General features: G+C 43.8%; 1 protein-coding gene across 1 annotated transcript in view; it reads left to right on the top strand.

The window, feature by feature from the left end:
• Positions 1 to 14293, top strand: part of ANKRD10 (ankyrin repeat domain 10) — a 32322-nt gene extending 18029 nt beyond the window's left edge. Inside the window, exons 4-6 of the mRNA XM_028087309.2 lie at positions 1283 to 1518; positions 9319 to 9414; positions 12686 to 14293. Coding sequence (XP_027943110.1) covers positions 1283 to 1518; positions 9319 to 9414; positions 12686 to 13161 — 808 coding nt within the window. The 3' untranslated portion in view covers positions 13162 to 14293. The remainder of the gene's footprint in view (positions 1 to 1282; positions 1519 to 9318; positions 9415 to 12685) is intronic.
• The last annotated feature ends 2788 nt before the right edge of the window (positions 14294 to 17081 follow it).

Genomic DNA, 17081 nt, shown 5'->3' with positions numbered 1-17081 from the left:
CTTTATCTTGAGCTTTAAAGAGTGGAGACATGTTTAGCGATTGTCCAAAAATATACAGGTTTTTCATTTCTGAGGTTGGAGCTTTAGGAGTATGATGGCTGGAAAGGCTTATTGTTCTCTTTACAGAGGAACCCCTGTCTGTCCCTGGTGTTTCACTGTTACTCTGAGTGGATTTTTGCGTTAATGTTAACCCTGGAAGCAAGCATCACGCGTTCTGTGTTGGTTATTATTCGGTGACGCTGTAAGGCCAGTGGCCTCGCTCGGCAAAGCAGGCACGAGAGCCGGCCCCCGTCTGGTGCTCACGTTCTCAGTTCCTCAGCCTGTCTGTTTCACTGGTTTGCAGCTTGACCTCACAGGGCAGGATATTTTTCTTGTCTTTCAGGGGAACTTCAGGGAGTTGCTTTTGTTCCTTTAGTATTTATTATTTCCTAGTTGAGGTTTACAGGTGGTTCTTTCATATCCGTGTGATTGAGATGGTTCATGTCACATTCTGCTGGCACTTCCTACGTTAGTCTGTGTCTTGGCTGCTGTAGGAGACCCCGACCTTCATCTGTTGGCCTGGCCGGCCACATGAGCTGCTGTGGTGTGGACTCTTAAGGTGATAGAACTCCCCCCCGCCCCGGGGGTGGGCTTCCAGGAAACCCCCATGCAAGTGCTCTCGAATGCGGTGTCCTACCACTGCAGGCTTTCCTAAGCAGGCCAGAAAGCCACGTCAAACACACACAGAAACTTGGCTTCTCAGAACTCCCCCAACGATAAGTTCCTCTGATGTCAGGACATCCTTCTAGACCTCCACTTACAGTGTCACGTGCTAGCATCAAATCTGGCTTGTCGGGGCGCTCTTTTGAGGAAGCCGATCGTTACAAATGCCATGGACAATTTCAGTACATGTTTGTTATGATTTTACTCAAGCTAAAGGAATGGATTATTACAATTATGAAGATAATATAGAATTCAGTTTCAGGTTAAGTCTGAAGTTAGTATAAATTTAGGTTCTTCAGACTGACCTAAAAAATGATTTTGAGAAGTTAAATAGGAAGATGCCTTTTTTAAAGTTTAGTGTGTTGATTTTTAAATGCCTATCTCCCGAATCTCGCTTAGTAATGAGATGTGCGCAAGAGCCAAGTTAGTTACGCAGCAGGACGAGAGCTCCCCCGTAAGGGAGACTCACCGTACATCTGTATTCTCTTGCCGCCCCCTTGAGATAGTCAGTCAGGTCAGCAGGAGCAGAGAGCAGGTGAGCACTCGGCGGGGTGTAATTCGGTGTTTTTGTGTCACACAGCCTGAGAAATGCCAGTGGCCTGACAGCAGCAGACATTGCTCAAACCCAGGGTTTCCAAGAGTGCACCCAGTTTCTCTTGAACCTGCAGAATTGTCACCTGAGCCGTTTCTATGATAACGGCCCGGTAAATGGGGGCCATCAGAGCCGATTCCCTAATCATACTAGTGCGGGAGCCAGTCGCAAGAGATGCTTGGAAGATCCGGAGCCCTTTGGAGTAAAGAAGGCTAGAACCGAAGGTGAGACCCCCTTGGTGGACGGGAGGGGGGCAGACTCTCCTCTTTTCTGTAACGTGTGCTCTTTTTTATGGCTGGAAGCACCTTCAAGATGAGACCTTCACTTGAGGGTCCTGTGCCCGGAGGAGCCCGGTGCAGTGGTGGCGGTGCTTTCCCCGTGTGGCCCCTTGGAAGATTGGCCCTTTAACAAAAGGGGAGCAGATAAGAGGGCGGTGTTGACAGCTCAGATGGAAACGTGTATATAACTTTCTGCACACCCAGGGTTTTCTGCCACGAATTAGAAAGATTTTTCTCATTTCCTGTACCTGTTTGAAATATAACTATTAAAAAACTCTGCCACCGTGCCTGATTTTTTTGTTTCCTGTGAACGTTCCCGAGCTTATGAATAACATTGCTGGTCTGGTAGCCAAACACAGTTTCCTGTCTGGGCAGGGAGAGGTTTGGCTCGGCTGGTCTCCGCACCCACAGTGTGGTGCCTGTGTCACAGTGAGACCTGGGGTGTCAGGGCGACGTGAGGCTACGTCTGTAAGGTAAGTTAGCTCTAAGTATTCTCCCACCTCTCTGTCTTCAGACGACTTCAGAGTTCTCAAGGAAGTGGAGTCACCTAGTCACTGTCAGATGAAAACACCTCCCCTTCATCTAGGAAAAAAAACTATATGTATATTCCTGTCTATAAGATATCTTAAAGACAGATTAATAGCTGGGCAAGAGTATTTAACGAACTTAAACAGGGAAGGACACTTAGAGATGGCAGTGAAAAGTAACACGTTGAAATTATGAACTCAGATGAGATAGCTGAGCATAAATACAAAATTGTACCCTTCAATTAATAAAAAAAAAAAAGCTATACAAGTGAAGTATGAGAAAAACCTGAGTGGCTGGAGGTTTTAGCTAACTACACTTCATGTGGGTCAACATTATCCTCTCTCCAGTTGCTACACATTTTCAGTTTAGCTGGATGGCATCCAGATGAAAATGGGCTCTTTTTTTTACTATAAAGTTGATAAAATTGTATTACCTACTTTTAAATACTTAGTGATTATAAAAACTTGTGACTTTTTTGTGGAAATGAATGTATGAACTTAATGTAATGGTTTGCCAAACTCGTAACTTTTATAAATTACCTAATTCTCTAAAGGTGCGAGAATGATCATAAGCACAAACAACATGAAGGTGTGTCTAAACCTCACAAGTCGTGTTTTTAATGGTGACGTATTGTTCAGTGTTGTCATTTATTTGTACCATGTTCCAACATATTTTTTCTAACATATTTTAAAAGCCCTTTAAGAGCATCCACTTTTTAAAAATAGTCTTTTTTGTCCGCTTAATGCCTGGTTTAATATTTTGGAATGATGTGAAGTGTCAGCTTCATTATGCCCTCAGGCAAGAGTCCTGTATGTGTCCATGTCCACGTGTGTTGGTTTATAGCATAAATCTTAAATTCTATCTAGTAGGGTAAGAAGGATGTCACTGAACATTCTAACAAGACTCAGACATTTACCGAAGAGGTTTTCAAACCAGTCCCCTAAGGTGTTCAGGCCTGTTGGATCGGCCAGTATCTCATTGTTGAAGCATCCTGAAAAGACTTTCCGAGGATTCCTCAGACTTGAATTGAAGTTTCCTAAACCTTGTTACTACACAGACTGGGTTTGAAGAATCGTGCGGGTAGATAGATGGTGAGGGGATTTTATTTCCCTCCTCCAGACAAGGATTCACTTTGGTTGACCAGGGTAAGAGATTCACGTTTTGCCCACGAAATTCCCTGAGCAGCTTTCCCGAACTGCCCATTCCCACTGCTTAACCCCAGGCACCAGGTCAGAAGAAGATGCAGCTGGAGCCTGGTGTTTGAGTCGAACAGCCCCAAGGCTGGGCTCTGCTCCACACACCTGCCCTGGGCCCGTTCTGTCACCACCGCGGGAGAAATCTGGGCTCGACACGGGATGCACTGAGCCAGACCGTCCTCACTCCCATGCCCCAGGCAGCGCTGGTCCCAGGCAGTGTCCCACATGTCACTGAGCGTGTGTGTGTGTGTGTGTGTGTCCATCCATTTATGTCTGTGAGCACGGACAGGTGCTTTCATGCCTCTTCTCAGGGGGAAAGCGGAGGTAATAGCTTTCATTTTATCGTTACACGCTTGCTGTGAGTGGGGGTTGGGGCGTACGTCTAATGATTTTTCCCCAGCTATCTGGGTTTTCTGAAAGAAGTTGTGTTTGCCTGCACAGTTAACTGCCCCTCTAGGATGGGGTTCTAGTATGCAATTCAAGATGTGTTGCTGTAGTTCATTTTCACTTAATCTCTGGCATCTCGTTTTGATTTGCTATTTAAATGTGGGAGCTTAAAGTTTTGCTCATTCTGAATTATTCATTTTGTGGATAAGTTTTTGGTTCTCACACTAGAGTAAAAATAAGCATTTTTTTCCTTATATAATATATGCATATAAAGTACTTTTGAATAACTTCACATGTAAATGTATTTAAAAGAGTTTAAAATTGTCTGTCTCCCTTCTTTCTTCCCCCAGTACAAGTTAGGCTGTTTTTTTTTTTTAGGTGCCAGGAATGCTATCCAGGCTGTATGAATGTGTAGCTTGGACCTTATTAACGAAACTCAGTCCAGTCTTTCTACAACTTAAGAATCACACACACTCGTGTTTTTAGTGTGGAATTTATGTTCATAAAAGCAGTTATTTCCAAAAGTTTTTCTGGCTAAGCCAACTTTTTAAAGTGTGCCTTGTGAAATTTTTTAACTTTTTTCCTTTTATTTTTACTTTGGAATCCTGAGACTGAAAATTCCCTACTCCACAGAAAGTAGCCTCTGTCTCCGCTCTCAGTAAACTATTTTCAGATTTTTTAAGGTAACTGGCGTGATTTTCCCTTGGAAACTCGGATGGAAAAGAACTTGAAGGATTAATAACACATCCTTTCCGTGCCGCTTGACCATGCGCTGTGCTTTGGATGTAGTCCTGAAAACACCCTCTCGCCCCACCATTCACGCCAGGACCCCATCTGCTCTGCTCAGAGCACAGACGTAGTCCATGGGGCCATGAACTAGAGTGTTAAGTCCAAAGTCACTTCAGTGGTTGATTTTGACTAAAAGTATTTTGGCATAAAACGGGGTTTTTTCATTTGGGGTAGCACAAGGAAGCACCAGTATATAAGTGGGTTTTGTGGTGTTTTCCCCCAGTTTTTATCAGCCGTTGGCTCCAGGTGGATGACATGTCCTTCAGTAACAGCTGCTCCATAACGGTTCTGTTAATGTTAACCCTCAGGAATAACAGTAGTTACGTGTGTGTGTGTGTGTGTGTGTGTGTGTGTGTGTTTCTGTTTCTGTTGATGTTTGTTAACCCTCAGGAATAACAGTAGTTACCCGTGTGTGTGTGTTTTCCTTGGAACCCCGTCCAGATTACTGGGTTAGGAAAGAATGCCCGTCCCATCCGTGAGAGAGACTTTGCTCTTGTCTTAATCAAAATTGTTTGGGGTGCAGATCCCGAGTCTGGAGTGGGGAAAGAAGCAGTGTGAGTTACAGACTGAGCCAGTAGCCTAGGGTTTGGTAATTGCAAACAGTTGCCAAAGGAAGGAGGCTGTGTTGATACCAGATCTCTTGTTAAATTGACTTCGCGGTTTTGTTTTTAATTCAAATGGGTATATTATTGATCTTAGGATTTCATACATAACGTATAGGTATTTAATTCATAAAAAAAACCTTTTAGGAAAACTACGGCATTATGACTCCATTTAAAATTAGCAGTGAGAAGTTTCTCAGCACACTTTTCCCCTGGATGAACTTCACATTAAAGAATCTCCACTTTCTGGTCTTCATTATTCGTCTTGACCACATGTAAAGACTGGGGGGAAGGGAGAGTGGATGTGATTTCTGTGAAGTGATACATCTTGAGTAATTAGAGCCTGAGACTCAGGAAATCCCTTACCTCCCCAATTAAAACTGTAGTTCCTTCTAGTTTGATCCCATACGTTAGAGACGCGCACACGGCACAGTCAATGACAGCTTTTTAAATATTTGACCAGAGCAAGAGAACACTGTGTTGGAATAACAAATGATCATTTTGTCTTAATCCCTGAAGACCTGGCATCTTGTAAATATGATCTGAGTGAGTGACACTTGAGAGCCAAGCACTTTCTGTGATTTGCACCGTTGCCTCGAGCCTCGTCTGTTCTCAGCGGTGTAGTGGCTGTGGCAGGAGTCAGCCGTCCCGGGCACCTTCCCTTCTGCGTCCTTTTTACAAACCCCAGGCCCTCCGTAGAGTTTCCAGAACTCAGTGCTGCACCTGGGGCCGTGGCAGGAGCTAGAGTCTGAAAGGTCCCCTGTAGTAGAACCGCCTTCATTGTGGCCCAGGTCCTTTTTGGGGGAGGGGCGCCTGGCTGGCTCAGTTGGAGCCTCTGATTCTTGATCTCAGGGTCATGAGTTCAAGCCCCACGTTGGGCATAGAGCTCACTTTAAAAAAATAAAAAATAACTTGTTTTTGTTCTGCTTGTGCACCTTCCCGGCCATACGGAGCCAGCACAGAAATAAGCTTCCTGACGGCGCCCTCCTGTAACGCATCAGATGCTCCCTGGCTTCCAAGAGCTGAGTAATGCCCTCCGCATGTTTTCAAACTGCTTGGTCATAAAATAAATGTAGCTTTAGAATCTTGCTAAGAACTGGTTTTAGGGATCTCCAATGGAAGCACAAATGCGGATTTCTGTGTTTGGACGGTGGTCAGTCACACTTGGTTGCAAAGTTGCTTCTGCAAGAAGGAAGCTGGGAGGGTTTATTTTGAGCCAATCCTAGGCAGTTTTCTATCATAAATATTCAGCCTCTTAACTAGTGCTAGAATCTTGTCTCCTCAACAAATGCCTACTTTGGCCAAGTAAAAGATAAAGACATTTTTTAACAAAATGTTTAGTGATTTTTCCTTTTAACTATGGAAGTCAGCAGGAAGATGGGAAGGGACGGTCCTTCTCCAAAGTGTAAAATGGATCAGAATCGATAACTTGGAAAGAAGACATTTCGTTTTCTGTGTGTAAGACTGCCTTTCTCCAGCGCAATGTGGAACGTTTCCAGTGCTTCCTTTGGCAACGACGGATGGGTATGTGGGAGAAAGGAGTCCACTTGGATCCAATGTTCTCACAATTCTGAAAGGCCAGTGTTAATCTCATGGTTCATAAAATACAGTTTTAAAAAGTAAATTGCACCTTTAATACCTCCATCTGGGTAATTAAGCATGTCCTATCCACAGGTGCTAGAATTACCCAAGGTTCTGGGACAGCTGGATTATCGGCCGAGGAGTTAAAAGTCCTTGCAGATATTTTATGGCAGCAGTGCATTACAAAGACTGCCTGCCTGTAGAGAAAGAAAATTCTGGGCTGACTGCTTTAGCTTATGCTTCCCACATTAAAGAGTTTCTTGATGACTAAAATACGAGAGCCTTTGGTCTGTTTAATTTTCATCCTGTTCTGTAAATGAGGAGCCATCAGCATTAACGGTGCACCTGCGACATGGAAAGGTTGCAGAGTCAGTGTAGCCCCCTAGTGCACTGCGTGGGTCTCTCACTAAGGGAGTCATTGACTGGTAAAGTGGCCCTGTGCCCTGGCTCCTCCTCTTAGTGTGACCTGGGATGTCCCCAGACTCCTCTGCCTCCTAGTGGCAGGTCGGCCCCGGGTCCCACAGCACTTCATAGCCAGCCTTCTCTGGAGGCCACGATCCCAATTTTATTACTGGTCATTCCAGTTACTAATCGTTTTTGTTTGCTTTCTATGTTTGTGCCTTTTCAGACTGGAGAGTGGGCTTCATTCACGCATATGGCCACTCTTCTGGGCCCTGGGCTTAGGGGACGAGAAGACACGTAGCTCTGCTCTCAGGAAGCACCTTTTGTTCGGTCCTCTGTCAGGTTTTTTTTATAAACTGCTTTGCTTTTCAGAGATGTGAAATTGCACATTTAGCCTAGTTGTCACCTTCCCGAGGAACACTGGCCCCTGAATCCTGGAAAGCAGGTCTTAGGCGTACAGACACCGAAAGCCATGTCATACCCCAGCGGAGTCTCCCTGTTCGCGGAGGCGTCCGTGGCTATGCCACGCTAGCGTGCGCCTGTTCTCCACCAACCACCTGATTCCCCGCCTGGCTTGCCGGGCATGGGAAGGAGCAGAGCCTGACCCCACGCCGACTGCAGGCTCCTTGTCTCTGAAATGACTGACTGAGGTCTCCCCGAAGGTCCTGAGCACTTGCTCTGTGGGCACCTGGGTGCCGCACCCCCCATCCCCCTCGTTAAGGCGGCCTGTTTGCCACGGAATTGTTGAAAGTACCTGTTTGACGGGGAAGATCGCACCTTGCCTGTCGCTGATGTGGGCCCTGTGGAGGAATTAAAAAAGCCTTGAGTGGGAAAAACGGAAATCCATGGCCTAATGCCTCTGGCTTAGAAGCACCTGTCTTGTCGACTGCTTTTGGCCTTGTACGTGTGCAGACCAGCTACACAAATCACACTGTTCTGTTGCCGTTTCTCCCACGTGCTCGTCTTTCAGAACTTGTGCTTCTCTGTCATGAAGACCATACGTGATCATCTTTGGTCTCAACGGTTTGGGTTAGGGTTAGTGATGCTCTGGAACTGGTACGCTCGTTCCTTTTACATGTATCAAAAATGATTCATGCCTCCAAAATTAGAAGTAATTAAAGCTGCAGGGTTTGTGTCTGTTTTTAAATGTTTATTGGAAAGATTTAGCACCGAAAGTTGTTTATTAAGTATATATCCTTTGACCCAGAAATAATTCTCAGTGTTTATCTGAGTAAAGAACCAGAAATACACACAGAGGTGCATTGATAAGCATGGTGATTGTGGTATTCATGATAGGAAAGCCAGCCAGCCAGCGGCGGGGAGTTGGGGCAGGGGGTGAGTTATAATGCAGCCCTACAGCAGATTATTATTTGACTTTAAAAAGGTTCTTTTGAACTTCGCTGATGAGCTGCGTTCATGCCATGGTAAATGAAGAAAAGCAAGGCATAAAAGTGATTTGGGGGTCCGTTTCTGTAACAGCATATGCTTGCTGAGACTAGAAAGCCATGTGTCGAGTGGGAGTGGTTGCTGGGAGAAGGCGGGGTTCCCCGGGAGGGTGCACTGGGGGAGTGTTTCCATACGGTGAATGCCATTCTTGCAGGAGACGTGATTAAATGTGCATGTTCGTTTTTCTCCCAAGATCCAGAGAATGATCCTTTTTTGAAGAATGTGCATATATAACTTCAGCTCCAAAGATCTGGAACTAAGACTTTAATGTTTGTTTCCAGTGTTATTTGGTGCACGGGACTGTGCCCCCAGGACAGTATCGAATCTTGGCTTTTACCTTATTTTTTGCTTCTGAAATTAGTGAATTTTTTTTTAATTTGAGGATAGTTTTAATGGTTTTTATTCAAAAATTGTCTTCATATTTCTTTATCAAAAACAACTGAAGGAACATTTGAGGGCATAATACAGAGTACACTAAACTTAACGTATTTAGAAACATCTCTGGATTGTATAACTGCTTTATTTTGTCCACATAACAGCCATAAAGGAGAATTTGTGCCATTGAGCATATAGAGAGTAAATGTCCGAAATCCCGTGACTTTTCATTGAAACGGCACACATCGGGAACTATTTTTTTACTGTGGAAAAGTAAGTTTCCCGGTAATGTACACCAGGCTCCTTGGTAATCTGTAGATTATTAAGTTGTTTTGACACTTTTGGAGCCCTCAGTGCTCTTGAGGAAAAAGGAGTGGGAGGTAGTTGTCTTAAAAGCTCGTGGATGCAGGGATCTGAAATTGCCTCTGTGTTCTGTGCAGCCCGGAGCTCGGGTCCCTGCAGGCCGCTGGGGAATGGCGACGCCGATGACGAAGCTGACACGATGCTGGTCGATAGAGAGCTTGCTGCTGTAACAGGTGGGAGTGGACAGTTCCCTGTTAGCTGCGGCGGCCCCATGGTCGAAGACATCAAACAGCAGGAGGGTGGTTCTGTCGGACCAAAAGAAATAGAAATATATACTGTTTCAGCAATGCAGACCCCTTGTCGTTGCAAGAACCAGTATGCATATTATTTCTAACCTGAGTTTCTCTCCCGATGTTTGCACTTTGTTGTCCGGCGTTTTAAAGAATGTTACACTAGAGTTTGCATATCTTGGGCAAGTTTGTAGATACAAGGATAAGTGTTTTGGGTGCATTCTATAGATACAAAAAGTTTAAGTGCAATCTTCTATTTTGGTTTGAAGCTTCCGCTTAACGTGCCTTGTTTAATTTCAACGAGGTTTCGCATGCTTACTTTTCTGACATGTGACCTTTGGGTGACTACACCAAGCAAACATCTATTGCTAGTAGTTTCGGCCTGGGGCGCACAGCGAGAAGGATGACTTGCTGTGGACACGGAGGACGGGTGGATGCTGTGCTTTTGACTTGTGACCGGTCTCGCCAGCGTGGAGCCCCCCGCTCGCCGCTGCCGGTCGCTGTGGTTTCTGGGACATGGACTCCAAGTCTAGCCAAACGCTGAGCACCACTTCTCACAAAACATGTTTTACATGTTAAAAGTGTTAATATCTTCAAACAGTTGATAGTCATTTTCAGTTTTTAAAAGTCAAAGGTTGTTCTTTCAGCATTTAGAATCTCTGAAGGCTTTTCCTTTGAGTTAACACTTCTCTCTGCCATTCTTTTCTTCAGGTGACCGTGAAGACATCTTAGCCATTTTCTTACTGTGTTAATATATGTAGAAAAGAGATACTGGTTTTTTTTAAGGTTTTATTATGTCTCTATGCTAAATTCTTCACTGGGGTAAAAGATTATGCGATATGCTTCCCAAACATACATGAGAAAATCATTTCTATTTACTAAAATGAAAGGCAAATGTGTACATCTTTCTAGAAGCTGCACGGTTGTTACAGGTGGAGTCACCTTCTTGCCAAATAATTAAATGGGTTGATTTTCTAAGGAAAATTCTGATTGGATAATATACTTAAGGACCCTGGCTAAAGACAAATAACAAAACTCAAAGCTTTTCAAAACAAGCGACATTGCTACCTGCTATTAAAAAGGCAGAAGGAATCACTCTTTAATCTTCGAGCATTAATTCCCTGCATTTTCAGGCCAAATTTAATAGCGAGCTGGGGCGTTGCTTTAGTTCGAGCTCAGCTCATCCTGTGTAACAGGTGCCATGCTTCCTGTCACTTCACGTACAACACACGTCCTCCTGCGTGCACAAAATGGGCTAAACTCCTGGGGCCCGTGCAGCGGTTGGGCAGGTGGTGGGTGGGAGCGCGGGCCCTGAGGGGTGCGGGAGCAAGGAGTGAGGACAGTGTTGGAGGCGGCCGGGTGGGGTCACGAACTAGCCAGTCTCTAGGATACCTGCCGTTCTCATGCTCAGTTTTATTAGATTTTCCATAACGACATGAGATTATCAACCAGCCTTGACTTTGAGATTGCATAACAGCACCCGTTGACACCCCCTGGGCACTAAACCACACGCACACGCGTGCACACGGGAAACGCGAAATGAAAACAGCGAGTCCAGGCAACGCCGGCTTCTGAGGTGGTGCTCCCGGACCTTTTCAGGTCCAGGCCTCCGGGAAAGTCGTTTCCATATCTGTTACTAGTACACAGTTACTCATCTTAATAACTGTCAAGGTCGCCATCATAGTCATGAATTTTACCACCCAGAAAACACTGTGCATACTTTATTTTCTTAAGAAAATTGATAAAAGTGTTTCTCTGGGAATAGCTTATTTTATTTCTATTCTACTTCATGTTCGGTTCTTGAAATAACTTGTTCTCTAGCCTTGAGTTTTAACTAAATAGAAGAGATGTCCTTTAATTTGAAAAAAAAAAATCCCTTATCCTCTGAAGAATTTATAGTAGTTATTAAACTATGATTATCACTTAAATTGCCAGAAAAATGGATGAATAATGGAATGTGTAGAAGGTGTTTTTGTTCATTGAACAAGCCGTGATTTTTTGTTGGCAGGAAGATTTGCGGGACACACAGAAACCTATGTCCAAGTGCAAATCAGAGGCACATAGATGGTGACGCGGAAAGCAAGCCCTTCCGGGGGAGTGCCACGCTGTGTGTCAGGGTGATTGGGGGTCCGGAAGCGTGCCCTCGTTCCAACGGTCGTGGGACTCCGCTCTTGTGTATTTAATATCATACCTTTTGCTTTAACAGCGCAGAACATTGAGATAAAATTTCACATTACCAAGCACGACATGATTTGCGATCATCCTTTGTACTGTTCTGTGAATTCCTGTGAACATGAATATTGAATCCCGAGTTTCCCCGTGGGCCCGAGTGTGTTGTGATTGACTCTTTTTACCCCGTAAGACATCCTCCTCTTGATGGATGTCTACATATGCAGATTAAGCAAGCAACATTTTTCCAACCTAAGTGATTTTTTAAAGTAGCCTAATTAGGTGAAGCCTCGGACATCGTAGTCACTTTACTGGTGAACTCGGAAGACCCTCCCAGAGCTCGTGCTGTTGCGCTTAGTGCCCGTTCTCCCGCCGGCCACTGCCGCGGGCCGAGTCGCAGAAGTGCCACGTGGATGCGAGTGTCGCTAAGGTTTGAACTCCTGCGTCCCTGCACCTGGCCTGAGGGCGGGCCACCGCGCTCCCCCCACCCCCTCCCCGGAGCTCTTGTGGGGCTGTCTCGCCTGGTCCCAGGAGCCTCTCCAGGCCCCTGCTTCGGCGGCCGCCTTTCTTTTTCCCTTTTCTTAAGAGCTGGAAAGGTGTGGGGTTTTATTTAAACTCTGTGGAAAACCTCACACTTCGTTCTGCTGGACTTTTTCACGGGTGATTTTTAAAACTTCTTCCTGAAAGTAGTCTTAAAAGGAGAGCAGTTTTTTGATTTTTGGGTTTTTTTGACAGCTTTTCGGGACCGTTGGTATTTTTCATGCCGCGTGTTTGTCAGCTTAGGTGTTTACACTCAGCCACTCAGTGCTGCTGAAAGTCATAGATGTTTCCTGTCTTACCGGGCAAATGCTGCTGTGGGTTCTATTTTTAAATCTGCCTATGCACAGTTTTTTACTTCCAGAAAAGGAACTGGTTTGTTTAAAAGGAAAAGAAAAAAAAAAGCAGCTAAATAAATCCTTTAAAATTGTAGCAGCAATGAAACATTTTTAGTTTCTCCTCCCCCTGTGGTTCTGAATTTTGGTGACAGGTGTATTTCTTAATGCAGATATGAAAAACAGTAGCCCCGTGTCGGATACATTGACAAATGGATGTGTCATCAATGGACATTTGGACTTCCCCTCCACGACACAGCTCAATGGGATGGAGAGCAGGAATGACCAGTGCTTATCAGGATCTAATGGAATTAGCAATGGATTAGTTCGAGGACGGCCTTTTCCAAGTAGCCAGGGTTCTGTTTGTGTTAATGGGACTGAGGACCCAGAAAAGACCATGAGCGTTAATGCGGAGATGTGTGGCTCTCTGCACCTGAATGGGAGTCCGAGTAGCTGCGTAGCTAATAGACCTTCCTGGGTGGAGGACATTGAGGAGAATCTGCACTACGGGCATTACCATGGGTTTGGGGACACTGCTGAAAGCATCCCCGAGCTTAATAGCGTGGCGGAGCACCCCAACTCCGCGAAGGGGGAAGAGAGACACGGCGGTGCTGCCCTGGGGGCCATGCACCTCTACCACGGCTCGTAGAGACCAGCGGCCTGACTGTATCTGGACGCACCCGTCCCTCCTAGTAGCCAACTCAGAATACTCACATAGCATCCATTGGAGGGAATGCCACGACTTGTACTATTTTTTTATACTTCAGCTTTCTGAAAAAAAAAAGCTTTTATTTGAAAAGTTCCTCGTGAGTCCTATCGTATGCACGAGTAAGGCTGATTTAGCGCCCAGGTGTTTCTTCCCGTGGGGTGGCGAGCCTCTTTCAGAATTTGATTTTTCTGCTGCCAGCCTCAGTGTTTTCCTTTGAACACCGTCACCACAAAATGCCGTCTTTCCTCTTGTCAAGTAAAATTACATCAGATCAGCATAAATGAGAGGCAGTAGATGAGGTGCCTGGTGACTCAACTCCTTGCACATAGTCATTTTGAAAAGCTTGCTTTTACTCTTCCCTGTAGAATTTATGACCGAAGACCGCTCTTTCCCTATGCAAAGTACAGCCTTACAAAGATTTCTTGAAGAAAAGAACATTTGTCTTTTTCAAAGTCTTTTCACTGAAACTTTGCAACTTGCCATGTGGTGGGGTCTGGCTTACGGGCACACGTGGTGACTTGGGGATGGAAGTGGCCCCTTCAGCGGTGTAACTCCCTGCCCCAGGTTTCACTGAAAACACCTGCAGCCTGGGACTGACTTCTGAGCTCTTGTGATTTTTATTCCACATTTCTTGCTTTGTCTCTACAGTTTTTACCACAGATAACGGTTTTCTTTATATGTAGTGGAAATTACTATTTGTAGGAACTGTCAGGTCAGAATATTTAACTGACTGTTTTGACTTGTATTTTCTTTTTTCCTTGTTTTTGTTTTTGGGGGTTTTCTGCTTTAAAATATGTACCACTATGTATATCCAGTCCACTGAGAGAATTTTGGATCTCTCTTAATAAAACTGCACTAAGTTTATGGTTTTATAGAAATTAGCTTTTGTTTAAGCAGCTAGTGGTCACACTGTGCAAATATTGTAATGAATTTTTACTTTTCTGATTTTTGTAATAAAAATTGGTGGAGACAGAGAAAATGTCAAATGAACAAGCCAATGTTCTAAGAGTGTTACTAACATCTTGTTTTTAAACTGTACTTTACAAATTGAATAAAAAACTCTCACACTCGATCCTTGCCTGGGGTGTGCTTTCTTTCCAGGATGTGAGGAGTGGCGGATGTCTGCACAGGGGACAAGTGGAGTATTGCCTTTTATTTTGCTTGTAAGATTTTTCTTTGCTCCTCTGATCCTGCCCATGTAATTTCTGGCCACTTTTGTTGGTATATATACTTTAGTCTTACGGATGCTTCATCTCCCTGGAGCTCTCTTGGGGGTTATCCATTGCTCTCGGCTAACGGTATTGTCCCTGCATGCTTATTTTCATAAAAGACAACAACCATAATTTACTAAACGTTGGGCCAGCAGACATTTATGAATGTAAGCCTTTTAAAACTATAAATTATAGTTAGTAAATGCCAACAAAATAATCTCTCTGGCGTGCCTATATATGTTATTTAAAACACTGGTTTCTTTACACATAATATTGCAAAACTTAGCAGACCAAAGTGAGGGGGCATTAGGCTTTGGCAGTGTCACAGAAATTACTGGAGGCTGAGAACAGAAGCACTGCTGCCTAATCCCGTGCCCACAACAGGCATCAGTAATCGAGCTCTGAGCCCAGATGGCCCCAGCCGCCCTTTTGAACAGCTGCTCTGAGAAGCTGCCCAGGTTGCTCTGAGTCTGCAGGAGAGGTGAAACCATGCCATCCCCTGCTTGGACTAGCATTTCAGAGACTGCATAGTGAGTTAATATTTGCTGGAAAACATTAAGTGAATCTCTTAAGATGAACTAAGGATCGGCCATTCGTTTAGTCTTGGGAATTGTTGGACAGACTATGACTGCTTCTCGGGGTAAACCTACCATATAGAATCTAGAGGAGAGCAACAGCCCCATGCAATGGTGATGGATGCAGTTTGCTTGTCTTGTTCAAAGGCATTGAGGTGAGCACATGAAGTTCCCATTTCGAGATTGTAAGGAAATTGTTAACAGAGTTCTATCATGCCTGGAATTTGCTTCAAAATGACACAGGAGTGTTAGAGTGGACAGAACAAAGCTCATGTAAGATTAAGTGTGAGCTGATGTTGACACTGGGTACGTGAAGGTTCATTGTTCTACTTTGTATATATTTGGGGAAGTTTTTTGTACTTAGGGCTTGAAAAAGAAAAAGTTCTAGTGCTTTAAAAACACGTGGACATCATTTTAACACTGACCCAAGAATAAGCTGAAATTTTGCTCTGCATATCTTACCAAAATTAAGTGCATCCTAAACTATTATAATAGTTTACTGGTTCTTAACTTTTTTGGCCTGAAGACCCTTTTAGGTGCTTGTATACTGAAATAGTAATGGCAAACAATTGGAAAATTAAACTTTAAAAAGTCCGTTGACAGTAACACCAAAACCATAAAATACCTAGGAGTATACCTTAAAAGATGTTCAAAACCTCTACACTGAAAAACTAAAACATTTCAGAGAGAAAGAAGGTTTAGACGTTTTGGTTGAGAAAATCTATTTGCAGATGACATGATACTACATAGAGAAAACCCTAAAGACTCCACCAGAAACTATTAGAAGTGATGAATGAATTCAGTAAAGTTGCAGGATACAAAATTAATGTGCAGAAATCTGTTGCATTTCTTTTACACTATTGAAGTAGCAAAAAGAGAATTATGAAAATAATCCCATTTACAGTTGCACCAAAAATAATAAAGTACCTAGGAATAAACCTAACCAAGGAGAGGAAAGCTCTTTACTCTGAAAACTATAAAACGGTGGTGAAAGAAATTGAAGATGACACAAGCAAATGGAAGGATACCCCATGCATGTGGATCAGAAGAACAAATACTGTTAAAATGTCCATACTACCGAAAACAACCTATAGATTTAATGTAGTCCCTATCAAAATACTAACAGCATTTTTCACAGAACTAGAACAAATAATACTAAAATTTGTATGGAACCAGAAAAGACTTCAAGTCGCCAAAGCAATCTTGAAAAAGAAGAACAAAGCTGAAAGTATCACAATCCCAAATTTCAAGGTATACTACAAAGCTGTCGTCATCAAAACAGTACGGTACCGGCACAAAAATAGACACAAATCAATGGAACAGTATAGGGAACCCAGAAGTGGAGCCCATGCTTATGTTATCTATAACAGAGGAGGCAAGAATATACAATGGGAAAAAGTCTCTTCAAACAACGGTGTTGGGGGGACGGGACACCTGGATGGTGCAGTTGGTTAAACGTCTGCCTTAACCAGGGGATTGAGTCCCACATCGAGCTCTGTGCTCAGCGGGGCGTCTGCTTCTCCCTCTGTCCCTCCCCCTGCTCATGCTCGCTCGCTCTCAAATAAAATCTTTTTTTAAAAATGGTGTTGGGAAAACTGGATACCTACATGCAAAAGAATGAAACTGGGCCACTTTCTTAGAGCATACACAAAAATAAACTCAAATGGATTAAAGACCTAAATGTGAGGCCTGAAAACATAAAACTCATAGACGAAAACAAAGGCAGTAATTTCTTTGACAAAGGCCATAGAGACATTTTTCTCGGTATATCTCCTCAAGCAAGGGAAACAAAAGCAACATTAAGCGATTAGGACTATACCAAAATAACAAGCTTTAGCACAGCAAAGGAAGCCACCACAAAACAAAAAGGCAGCCTGCTGAATGGGAGAAGTTATTTGCAACTGATAAGGGATTAGTATCCAAAATATATAAAGAACTTATACAACTCAACACCCAAAACAAAAACAAAACAAAACAAAAAATCCAAAAATGGCAGAGGACCTGAATAGACATTTTTCAAAGAAAACATACAGCTGGGCAAGTGGCCAACAGACAAATGAAAAGATCATCCTCA

Source organism: Eumetopias jubatus, unplaced genomic scaffold (genome assembly GCF_037043125.1).
Source record: "Eumetopias jubatus isolate StellerSeaLion01/CBP00866 unplaced genomic scaffold, mEumJub1_p1.0 scaffold_3, whole genome shotgun sequence".
Taxonomy (NCBI): domain Eukaryota; kingdom Metazoa; phylum Chordata; class Mammalia; order Carnivora; family Otariidae; genus Eumetopias; species Eumetopias jubatus.
This window is presented reverse-complemented; position numbering and strand designations above follow the sequence as displayed.